This window comes from Engraulis encrasicolus, chromosome 23 (assembly GCF_034702125.1).
Source record: "Engraulis encrasicolus isolate BLACKSEA-1 chromosome 23, IST_EnEncr_1.0, whole genome shotgun sequence".
Taxonomy (NCBI): Eukaryota; Metazoa; Chordata; class Actinopteri; order Clupeiformes; family Engraulidae; genus Engraulis; species Engraulis encrasicolus.
Genome location: NC_085879.1, coordinates 40,132,636 through 40,145,135, shown reverse-complemented (window position 1 = coordinate 40,145,135; position 12,500 = coordinate 40,132,636). Strand labels below are relative to the sequence as shown.

General features: G+C 50.1%; 1 protein-coding gene across 1 annotated transcript in view; it reads right to left on the bottom strand.

Annotated features, from left to right (window-relative positions):
- tnmd (tenomodulin) overlaps positions 1–12,500 on the bottom strand; it is a 132,571-nt gene that overhangs the window by 17,304 nt on the left and 102,767 nt on the right. Inside the window, exon 7 of the mRNA XM_063190494.1 lies at positions 440–549. Coding sequence (XP_063046564.1) covers positions 440–549 — 110 coding nt within the window. The remainder of the gene's footprint in view (positions 1–439; positions 550–12,500) is intronic.

Genomic DNA, 12,500 nt, shown 5'->3' with positions numbered 1-12,500 from the left:
TTCATCCATTCATCCATTCATTCACTCACTCACTCACTCACTCACTCACTCACTCACTCACTCACTCACTCACTCACTCACTCACTCACTCACTCACTCACTCACTCACTCACTCACTCACTGGTTCTGGGTTGGATTCCAATCTGCAGACTTCCGTCCTACCTTGCTCACTTGCCTGCTTGTGACCTCATGATGATGCCACTGACACCAGAAAAAGAATTCAAAATCTTGCAAAATCACAATTCTAATGTCATTTTCTCATTTGCAATTGGAATGGTGAATGAAAAACAGTCCCCCAAAAGTTGTTGCTGCTAGGCTGACAGCAGGGAAACTGTATTGTCTTCTTAACTGAGAAGGGGCCAGGAGGCAGGGCGAGGCCACAAGCACAAGTGGAGGACGGGAGTGTGCATATTGGAATGCACCCATGATGGATACTTACATAGTCATGGACACCCGCGTCGTCCAGTATATCTCTGGCCTTGCGCTGACCTCTGTGGGTCTCCTCCTCGGGAGCCTCCTCAACATCCTCCACATCATGGAACTCAGCATCTGAAGGAAGAGAGGGAGAGAGAGAGAGAGAGAGAGAGAGAGAGAGAGAGAGAGAGAGAGAGAGAGAGAGAGAGAGACAGAGAGACAGAGAGGCAGAGAGAGAGAGATTGAGAGACAGAGAGGCAGAAAGGAAGAAAGTGAAAGAAAAGAGGGAGCAAAAAGAGCAAGATTGGAACGAGACGAGGAAAAGCGAGGATGGCAGAGAAAGAGAGTGATAGATGGATAGATAGAAAGGGAGGTCAGAGAGAGAGAGGGAGCGAGAGAGACAGTGAGTAAGTGAATAAGTGAGTTGGAGATAACTCTCAGATCAACCCTCCCTCCAACCACATCAGACAGTCTGTCTGAGCCTGTGTCTTCTCAGGGGAGCACTGGAAGCCTTACCATGCCCATACATAAAAGCCCCTTCCTGTTATAAACGATCACTTCCTGGAAGTCAGCAACCGCCAGGCAGCAGCAACACGCCCTCTTCCACATCTCATCCATCGTGTCGGTTTATGCTTCACGCCGCGCCGCGGGCTGCGGGTCACGACACCGTTTCCCCAGACTAGAAGCGGATGCTCTTGCTCTGTGTGTCTACTCTGCTTTTTTTTGCTTTCTGGCTGCGGCTTGGCGGCCGGCAGAAATGGGTCAATTGCTACTTTTTACATGGTCAAGATATTAATTAGTCCCTGTGAACTTCAGCAGAGTGGACAAGAGAGGGGAGATGGTGGAGAGGGGGTTTGGGGGGAGAGATGGTAACAGGGTTTGCTCGCCTCACCCTCTCCTCTCACAGCGCTCACAGAGATGTCATGGGAGGTCTGTGTATATATTTTTTCGCCCTCTAGCTGCTATTTTCCCTCTTCTTTTTTTTCCAGCCCCGTTCGTTGGAAACTGTCATGGTTAATACTTCTTACTGGGGTTTTTTAAGTGTCAGTATGGCCTACTTATTCAGTACTTACTGTCCATGCCAATGTGATTATGTCGGTGTCTAAATTCTGAATGATTATTTCTTTTTGGTTGGGTTGGTGCGCAAATTTCCCAGTTGCACAACTATTTGCCGCCTCTTAAGATACATTAACCTTGACTTTGACATTCACCTTGACCTACAGTAACCTTGACGTCAACCTCATGGACCTTCAACAGAGATGAAGAGGTTGTATGGGATGGTGGGCGTTTTACTTTTGGGCAAGGTGAACGTAGAGTGCAAAACAGTTCATGTGCTGCCTGAAAGGTCTTAACCAATTACGTCCTGAGCCCTTTTTTGGTAAGGGTGCCCTCTGCCTATCAAATCCTAAATATCTCAGCCTCCGAAGCACATACAAACATTGAAATAAGTTACATTTAAAATCTAGAACCTTCATTTTGCACTAGCATAGTGTTCATTCAGCTCTAACATACCCACATTTTTAATAAAACAGCTCAAATCGCAAGAACTTGAATGCAGCGTATATGTCGCTCCAGGACACAATGGGTTAACTAATTACGTAGTCTTTGGTTTACATTGCATTATACTTGTATTTAGCAGACACTTCTATCCAAAGCAGACTTACAAAGAGGACCCACAGAATGTCCAAACACGACAAAGTCCTTGCACAAGGTTATACAGGGTTAGTTTTAGATGGTTATGCCATGCAAGGAAAGACATGGGTCATCACAAGCAGGTGGAAATGAGCTTTTAGCTATAATCTGGTGCAGGTCATCTTTTTACTATGTAACTCACGTACTTTGCACATAGTCCCTGATGAAATAGAGCAATGAACTAAACTAAACTAAACTTTGTGAAAGGTGAGAGGGATGGCCCTACTGTTGTAGCCGCTGGTAGCTTATTCTACCATTGAGGGACAATTGCTACTTTTACATGAGACATTTAATTCCGATTTAACTCATTTTTAATTCTGAATAAAGCTTAAGTCCGCTTTGAAAGCATCATGTAAACACCTCTTAATTCTGAATTAAATCAAAGATCAAAGGAAATTCGAGAGAACAATTTAATTCTGATTTATTAATTCTGAATTAAAACTTTTGGTACTAGAGGAAGGCAATGTCCTGGAAGGACATACAGTAGGGCTTTAGTATAGCCTTCAGATAAGCCGGAGCAGAACCTGAGCTTTGTAGGCAGGGCTCAGGGCCTGCCGCTTGTTACCAGTGGCGGAACAATTGCACACAGGGCCCCTGGCCAAGACACTTATAGGGCCCCCTATACAGCTTGCTAAGCTCACAATAGGGCCCCCACCACCAATACAGGAGGGCCCTGGGCCTAGGGACAAGTCCCCTGCTCGCCCTCCCTATAGCTCCACCCCTGCTTGTTACAGTTCCTGTTACATTGTAGCTCATAGACGTGCACAGATAGGGACTAGGTGGTGCTAAAGCACCTGCCCCTTTGCACTACTGGACAAAAATGCCATTTTGAAAAGCTCTTTTTTTGGGAAGTTTTTTGTCACAATGTACTGTTTACATGGTCATCTACAAATGCTTGACAATGAAATGCATGTGACGATACTGCTCTGATAGAAAACATAGCCTCCAATGCCGGCCGCACATTGGCTCCGACCAGTGACGTGCAGTGAGGGGTATGGTAGGGTAGGCAGTAAATATTGAAAATAAATATTTTTTGTGTATTTTTTTAGCGCGGGGTCTGGGGGTCCTCCCCCAGAAAATTTTTTATTTCTTAGATGCAATTTCCTGCATTTTAACCAAATCTGGAGAGTCACTATCAGCTAAAAACGTTTATAAAAGACTAAAAACTTTGAACAAATAGTACCCCCTTTCATGCAGATCTGAAATGTAACATGGTGTGTGTGTGTGTGTGTGTTTGTGTGTGTGTGTGAGTGTGAGAGAGGCCTTATGCCACAAGGTATGGCTTGGATGGCCTATTCACCTATGCTGATAAGGTCTTTAATGTGCAACAAATTAGTAGGCCTATGTTTCTCTAAATACTGTAAATATAAAGTAGGCTATATAAAATGCCATCAGTGCTTAGCCACCACTGTCATGAGCTCGCTCCTTGGCATCCTTCTTTGAGCTTTTGGCTCTTGTCTCTCTCTCTCTGTCTCTCTGTGTCTCTGTCTCTGTCTCTCTCTGCCTCTCTCTCTCTCTCTCTCTCTCTCTCTCTCTCTCTCTCTCTCTCTCTCTCTCCCGTCTCTCTCCGTCTCTTTCTCTCTCTCTCTCTGGCCCCATCTTTCTCTCTCTATCTCTCTGACCCCGTCTCTCTCTCTCTCTCTCTCTCTGACCCCGTCTCTCTCTCTCTCTCTCTCTCTCTCTGACCCCGTCTCTCTCTCTCTCTCTCTCTCTCTCTCTCTGACCCTGTCTCTCTGTCTCTCTGCCTTGCTCTCTCTCTCTCTCTGACCCCGTCTCTCTGTCTGTCTCTCTCTCTCTCTCTCTCTCTGACCCCGTCTCTCTGTCTGTCTGTCTCTCTCTCTCTCTCTCTGACCCCGTCTCTGTCTGTCTGTCTCTCTCTCTCTCTCTCTCTGACCCCGTCTCTCTCTCTCTCTCTCTCTCTCTCTCTCTCTCTCTCTCTCTCTGACCCCGTCTCTCTGTCTGTCTCTCTCTCTCTCTCTCTCTCTCTCTCTGACCCCGTCTCTCTCTCTGACCCCGTCTCTCTCTCTTGCTGTCTATCTCTCTCTCTGCCTGCCTGTCTTGTTCTCATTCTGTCTCTCTCTCTCTCTCTCTCTCTGTCAGTCTGGTCTGTCTCTGTCTGTCTATCTGGTTGTCTCTGTCTACCTGATTCCCTCTACCTGTTAACTACCTTAATTACTTTCTATCATCTGCCACTCTACTCTCTGCTCTGTCTGATTGTCCTCACCTGTCTCTACTTATTGTGTCTCGTTAACCTCCCAGCTGTATCCCATCTCCCTCGTGATTCCTCTGTGTATATCTAGTCCTGTCTTTGTGTCTGTCCTTGTCGGATCGTCTGCCTACCTTGCTCCTGTGTTCCTGTGTTCCTGTGTATCTCTGTCTCTCTGTTCCGGTTTGTCTGCGTTCCTGACCTCCTCCGTTATCCTGCACCTGATCCCGACCCATACCTGAACCCGAACCTGTTCTGCCTGACTTCCCGATCTTGACCTGGACCCGTCTGACATCCTCTGCTCTCCTGCCCCGGTAAACCTGATCTGCCTTCTGCCTTTTGACTACGCTTTCCGAAATTTCCCTGAATGGTACTTCTGTCTTTTAATTTGCCTGTTGTGTGTGTGTTCCCCCCCAGGACTTCTGGCACCTCCATCACCAGCTCCAAAGGACGCGTCTCTGCCACTGGGGGACACACACACACAGGTCCCTGGGCACCTGGACTCAATCACTTACAATTCCCCAAAAAACCTTAAAATAAAAGCACGAAACGTGACGCAACTGGGTCCTCATCTTTCCATCCGTGACAGTACGATCCGACCAACATGGACCCAGCGCACGTCTCAACCAGCCAGACTCCCCAATCACCTACAGCCATGAAGTTCATCTTACTGCAACAACAACAGCAACTCCGGCAGAACCAACAACAACTCGACAAGATCACAGAACTGCTTGCCCTCCGGAATGCTTTGCCTCTGCCCGCCGGTCCAGCCCCGTCCACTCTGCCCGCCGGTCCAGCCCCGTCCACTCTGCCTGCCAGTCCAGCCCCGTCCACTCTGCCTGCCAGTCCAGCCCCGTCCACTCAACCCTGTTCATCTGTCCTTCCAACCCAGCAGCCTAACATAGCTACCTGCCTCCAACATTTGGAGGACTATTACATCCTGAGGAAGAAGTTGACTCCAGCCCTCAACTCTGTGATGAACACAAAGAGGCAGCTGGTGGCTGTGAGAATTCTCACCGACACCCTGCAGCAGAGGCCATGGCTCCTAGAGTTTGGCCTCACTGACGAAAGGGACAGCATGCAGCTTCATGAGAAGCAATTACAACTTCTGCTGGCAGTGGAAGAGAGAGCAGCCTTGGCCAACCCATCTCACCCAGACCCAGACCCTGATGCTGCTGAGACGCCAGCCCACAAGCCGGACGCAGCTGAAACTCTGACCCCCAAAGACACGCCAAGAGGTCTGTCCGGTAACCCCGAAGGCGTTGTTATTTCCAGGACCCCCGAAGGTGCCGTTCCGTCCCGGACCCCCGAAGGCGCCGTCCCGTCCCGGACCCCCGAAGGCGCCGTCCCGTCCCGGACCCCCGAAGGCGCCGTTCCGTCCCGGACCCCCGAAGGCGCCGTTCCGTCCCGGACCCCCGAAGGCGCCGTTCCGTCCCGGACCCCCGAAGGCGCCGTTCCGTCCCGGACCCCCGAAGGCGCCGTTCCGTCCCGGACCCCCGAAGGCGTCGTTCCGTCCCGGACCCCCGAAGGCGTCGTCCCTTCCCGGACCCCCGAAGGCGCCGTTCCGTCCGGACCCCCGGAAGACGCCGTTCCGTCCGGGACCCCCAAAGATGTCGTTCCGTCCGGGACCCCCAAAGGTGCTGTTCGGTCCGGGACCCCCGAAGACGACCTTCCGCCCTGGACCCCCGAAGGGGCCGTTCCTTCCTGGACCTCCGAAGGCGTCGTTCCGTCTGGGACCCCCGAAGACGTCGTTCAGGCAGAGTTCCCTGAAGACGTTGCTCCGTCCGGGACCCCCGCTCTGGCCAAGACCCTCGATTCTGCCGAGACCCCTGGCCGCAATACCGTCCACCTGCCTGACCTCTCTGCAGCCGGACCCCCAATCCTGTCCGCAGCCGGACACCCAATCCTCTCTGCAGCCGGACACCCAATCCTGTCCGCAGCCGGACACCCAATCCTCTCTGCAGCCAGACCCCCGGCCCTGTCCGCCTGTCCTGATGCCGGCCCCCCTGATCTGCCTGACCCGCCTAATGGCGGCCCCCCTGATCTGCCTGACCCGCCTAATGGCGCCCCCCCTGACCTGCCTGACCCGCTTGTTGGCGGACACCCTGATATGCTTGACTCGCCGGACGCCAGTCTCGCAACTGTCCACACCCCTGCGGCTGCAGTTGCCCTTGAGGTTAGGCCCGTGACTGGCGTAGCCCTCCAAGAAGATGGCCATCCTGCCGTGTCCACCTGTGGCTATGAAGTCGCCACCTCTGATGGACCTGTGGCCGCCCTTTTGCCTGCTGGCACTGCCTCCAGTCCCGCTGGCTCCGCCCCTGGCCCGGATGGCTCCGCCCCTGGCCTGGATGGTTCCACCCCTGGTCCTGCTGGTTCCGCCCCTGGCCTGGATGGCTCCGCCCCTGGTCCTGCTGGCTCAGCCCCTGGCCCGGATGGCTCCGCCCCCGAACCGGATGACTCCGCCCCTGGTCCCTCTGGCTCTGGCCCTGGTGGTTCCGCCCCCGACCCGGATGGCTCCGCCTCTGGTGCTGATGGCTCCACCCTTGTCCTTGATGGCTCCGCCCCTGGTCCCGATGGCTCTGCCCCCTGTCCAGATGACCCTGGCCACTGCCCAGGTGGCTCCGCCCACAATCCCGCCTCTCCTGTTCCTGATCCCACCTCCCAGTGTGCTCCAGATCCTGCGTCTGCTGACCCTGCCTACCTGTCTTCGTCTGCCTGCCAGCCTGCCCTGCCTCCTGCATACCTACCTCCCCAATTATCTCCTGTTTCCACACCTTTCCCAAGTCCTGTATCCCAGCCTGTCCCGCCTCTTGTGTCCCATGTGTTCAAGTCTGTTCCACCTCCTGTGCACAAACCTAATCTCACGTCTGACCATCATCCAGTGCTTTCTGGACCCCTGCTTGTTCCCGTGCCAGTCACCATCCCTGTAACTGTACCTCTCACTGTCCAAGTGTCAGTCCCTGTCTGCATCCAAGTACCTACCCCTGTGTCTGTCAGAGTCCCTGTCTTTGTTCCAGCCCATTCAGCAACCCTTTGTCCAGCACCTGTCTTTGCCAACGTCATCGTGACTATACCTGTCCTTGTCATTTTTCCAGTCGTTGTTCTTGTGTCTGTCCCCGTCACTGTGCCTTCAAAAGTCCCTGTGTTTGTTCCTGTGAATGCACCCTGCACTGCTGTGTCAGCCTCTGGACCACCATCTGTGCCCTCTGCCTCTGCCCATCCCACGACCTGTGCCACATCCTCAGCCCGTTCCTGTGCTTCGGCCTATTCCTCTGCCTCGGCACGGCCCTCTGCCTCTGCTTCTGCCGGACTCTCTGCTCCGCCCTATCCCTCCGCTGGTTCCCCCCTCCGCCCGCCCGGTTTGGTGGAGCCTCTTTTTGGGACTTCTGGGGCCGTCCCTTGAGGGGGGGGTTCTGTCATGAGCTCGCTCCTTGGCATCCTTCTTTGAGCTCTTGGCTCTTATCTCTCTCTGTCTCTCTGTCTGTCTCTCTGTCTCTCTCTCTCTCTCTCTCTGTCTCTCTCTCTCTGACCCCGTCTCTCTGTCTGTCTGTCTCTCTCTCTCTCTCCCCGTCTCTCTCTCTCTCTCTCTCTGTCCCCGTCTCTCTCTCTCTCTCTCTCTCTCTCTGACCCCGTCTCTCTCTGTCTCTCTCTCTCTGACCCCATCTCTCTCTCTGTCTCTCTCTCTGTCTCTCTCTCTGTCTCTCTCTCTGTCTCTCTCTCTGACCCTGTGTGTCTGTCTGTCTGTCTCTCTCTCTCTCTCTCTCTGACCCCATGTGTCTGTCTGTCTGTCTGTCTGTCTGTCTGTCTGTCTGTCTGTCTGTCTGTCTGTCTCTCTCTCTCTCTCTCTCTGACCCCGTCTCTCTCTCTCTCTCTCTCTCTCTCTCTGACCCCGTCTCTCTGTCTCTGTCTCTCTCTCTCTCTCTCTGACCCTGTCTCTCTCTCTCTCTCTCTCTCTCTGACCCCGTCTCTCTGTCTCTGTCTCTCTCTCTCTCTCTCTCTCTCTCTCTCTCTGACCCCGTCTCTCTCTCTCTCTGAAGCCGTCTCTCTCTCTTGCTCTCTCTCTCTCTCTCTACCCGTCTGCCTTGCTCTCTCTGCCTGCCTGTCTTGTTCTCATTCTGTCTCTCTCTCTCTCTCTGTCAGTCTGGTCTGTCTCTGTCTGTCATTTTGTGTGGCTGTCTACCTGATTCCCTCTACCTGTTAACTACCTTAATTACTTTCTATCATCTGCCACTCTACTCTCTGTTCTGTCTGATTGTCCTCACCTGTCTCTACTTATTGTGTCTCGTTAACCTCCCAGCTGTATCCCATCTCCCTCGTGATTCCTCTGTGTATATCTAGTCCTGTCTTTGTGTCTGTCCTTGTCGGATCGTCTGCCTACCTGGCTCCTGTGTTCCTGTGTTCCTGTGTATCTCTGTCTCTCTGTTCCGGTTTGTCTGCGTTCCTGACCTCCTCCGTTATCCTGCACCTGATCCCGACCCATACCTGAACCCGAACCTGTTCTGCCTGACTTCCCGATCTTGACCTGGACCCGTCTGACATCCTCTGCTCTCCTGCCCCGGTAAACCTGATCTGCCTTCTGCCTTTTGACTACGCTTTCCGAAATTTCCCTGAATGGTACTTCTGTCTTTTAATTTGCCTGTTGTGTGTGTGTTCCCCCCCAGGACTTCTGGCACCTCCATCACCAGCTCCAAAGGACGCGTCTCTGCCACTGGGGGACACACACACACAGGTCCCTGGGCACCTGGACTCAATCACTTACAATTCCCCAAAAAACCTTAAAATAAAAGCACAAAACGTGACGCAACTGGGTCCTCATCTTTCCATCCGTGACAACCACAGCTCTAATAACTAAATAAGTAAATAGGCTAAACTATTAGACATTTGGACATTGTGTCAGTAGACCTTACATCTGAAACAATAAGTGAAAATGCATCATTTCAATTTCTTGAAAAGGCCAGCTAGACTTTTTTTTGCCAAATTGGTAGCTCAAGGACCCATAGCCTACTTTGTACACATTTAAGGACATGTAGGCCTACATTTTACAATAATTTAGAAAGCTACAACATCACAGCATTTTGGGGGAAAAGCTTTAACTTTTGGCTTTAGCAGTTGCCTTTGCTCCTCTTCTGTTTATTCTGTTGCAAATGCCAGGGTGTTTCACATGGATGCAGGGTGGCAGTGTAGCCTACTTTGTTTAGAAGATAAAATGTCTAGTTCACCAACTGTGAATCACACCATAGCATGTGAGGGGAAACGATTTACATTTAGCAATCAACCAACCTAGGTAACAGCTCCTGCTTCATTGACGCATGTTGTGCTGCTAATCAAACACTCACAAACAAGAAGGAAAGTTGGCAAGGGGGCGGGTTGCTTGTGAACTCAACAAACATGAGCCGTGCATTCAGACAGTAAATACTGGTACATCGAGTAAACCAACGAAAACACTTCTGAGACTCATTCTTGTGCGTGATTGTATTCTCAAACACTTTAGCAACGGTTGTGCAAAGTGTTTCAAATCAAGTCAATTTTTGAGTCCGTGAGCACCCATCCCAGTCACTCGAGCGAGCCCCACCGCCCCCACGTTGATCTCGTACACCGTGCACTTCAAAAGAACACAGCTGCACGTCAACTTGCTAACAGGCTCCACACACCTCACGCATCGCGTATTAAGTCATCATCATAATAAATTAGGAAAATGAAGTCATGTCGTACGCTCAAAAAACAATCTCGCGTCCATAATAACACACACACAGTCTATTCGTGTCCACAGCACAACCAATCTTCAATGTCAACACCTCCCTGACCCATCAACAAAAGGCACCACGACAAACTTGAGCATGTTCATGTTAAAAGGCTACCCACAGCTTAATAATTAGATGAATCTTACCTTAAAGCAGAATCACAAGAATGTTTTCCATGCAAGTTAGTTCCATTAAAAGCCCGGGGTGGTTGACATGATGAAGATATTTTGTCCCAGTGTGTTCAAACTACTTGAAGCTGCTACCCATCTGATGTTGAATATTTCCACAATGCAGCGATTGCAAACGGCTCAGCTATTGCCTGTCATCTGAACCATCTTTCTTGCTACTTCTCGGCTTTTTTTGCAATAAAGGCAAAACGCCAAAGACTGCATGCCATGTTTTCTGTACGGCTAGAGTTGAACAAGCCTTGCCTTGCTAGCTGTGTTGAGAACAGCAAGCAAGGGAAGCAGAACAGACGGTTGCTAACATCACACCCGCAGAGCCACTCTTTTCTCTCATACCATTCCTGATGGAATGTACGTACTATTTTCTGCCCCTTGCGCTGATATAAATCGCGAAGAGGAGGTGTTGGCCTATCTCGATTGATGGTGAGCAACTTCTGCTGGTAATCCAGCTTGCTAAAACACTTCAGATGTGCAATTGTTGACATAGCTGCCGATATTTCACTTCCAAAGTCTTCGATAGAGTGCTGAATGCAGAGTGTCTTCGCTGGGCTATTGCATAGTTATTACACCTGAATTGTAACAATTTTTCATTTTGGGCGCTGTGATTGGCTCACATACTCCCGCCACAGACTAAAGGCTCTGCTTTTAGTCCCATTGACAAGCTATGAGACAACTTAATACGCATGCGCAAACTTCTACATTGACAGCACTGAAGGCAGGCTAGGCAGAGGAAAAGCGAGCCTTACCGGGCTGCCTGGCTGGCATTCGAAAGCTCTGCTTTCACAGGCTACCAGCAGCCTGTCTCTGCTACCAGCCGGGACTGCGCGTTGCCACGGCAACCTGCCCAAGCCTGAGCGCTTTGCTTCTTGCGATTACTTAGGCTTTTGATCGTTGTCCTGCGTATACTGTACTTTAAACAGCTCATAATTTATGCTGAATCAATGTTATTGTTGTGTATGTGAACTCTGAAGAATATTTTTTAAAACACGTGTTAGTTTTTATTTTTAAGACATTTATCCCAGGGTAGGCACTGCCTACCCTGCCTACCCTGACCGCACGTCTCTGGCTCCGACAGCACTGCGGCGCACTTTGCTTCCGACAAAAATTCGGACCCCAAACCAAATTTCACACGAACATACATATTGATAGTCAATGGGCGGTGCAGACAAAATAGAAATTGTGTCCAATTGCTATCCGACATCGGCGCCAGTGTGCGGGGTTCTATTGAAAACAATGAAATCGAACTTTTGCCCAGCAGTGCTCAGCACTTTGTCGGAGCCGGTGTGCGGAAGCCCTAAGGCACCCACTGGTTCCCCACCCCCTTGAGCACCTGCCCCCTAAACTGTCTGTGCACGCCATTGTTGTAGCTGCATCAGAATTTTGTCAGAATTTCGGTGAAAACTGACAATAAAGTATAATCGTATCGTATCATATGGTATCATGAGGAATGGTGTAACAACATTTGGTAACACTTTACTTGACGCCGGTGTCATAAGCATGTCATTACCGAATGTCACTTAAGGTCAACAGTCATAAAATGTTCATGACATATACATAGTGTTTATGACATGTGCATAACTGTGCCATGACACTATTATGACACTGTAATGACATGGTTTTGACAACGGCGTCAAGTACTGTTTTGCAACAGTCTGCACCTTTATGCAAACATTTACAGTAGCTAAAGGGCTGGAGCACCAGTTTGGATTGAGGTTATGAATGCATTAATATATCACACGCACTATTATACCTTTAGAGTCAGTATAAAAGAAAACTGCTTAAATAATGTGCCAACATTTTCTGCCCTACTCTCTGTGAAAGAGGAGACATCTTAGGCATGTACGCGCAGTCGAGCACAGTACTCTCTCTATCTCTCTTTCTCTCTCTCTCTCTCTCTCTCTCTGTCTCTTTGCGGTTGGCATTGAGAACGCATCTGAAACTCAAATGCCTCAGAATGGAAAATGAGAAAAAGGTGGTCAGACTTGGCAGTGAAGGTTTTCAGAGAGAAAAACACTATAAATTCTTACTGACACCTCTCACTTTTACCTCTCACTTCTAACTCACACAAGATGCATCTTTATATGGCCTTCTTTTCAGAAAAGTGTTTTTGTGGTGTTCACTCAGATGCCAGTTGTTTGGTTTAGTTATTGGAACAATATGCTATATGCTGTGTTCAAGAGTTTTGCTTAACCCTTTTGTCAAAAGTGAAGTCTGAGTATCTAATAGTTTCCAAGTGAGAGTACATTCAAGAGCTACATAAAT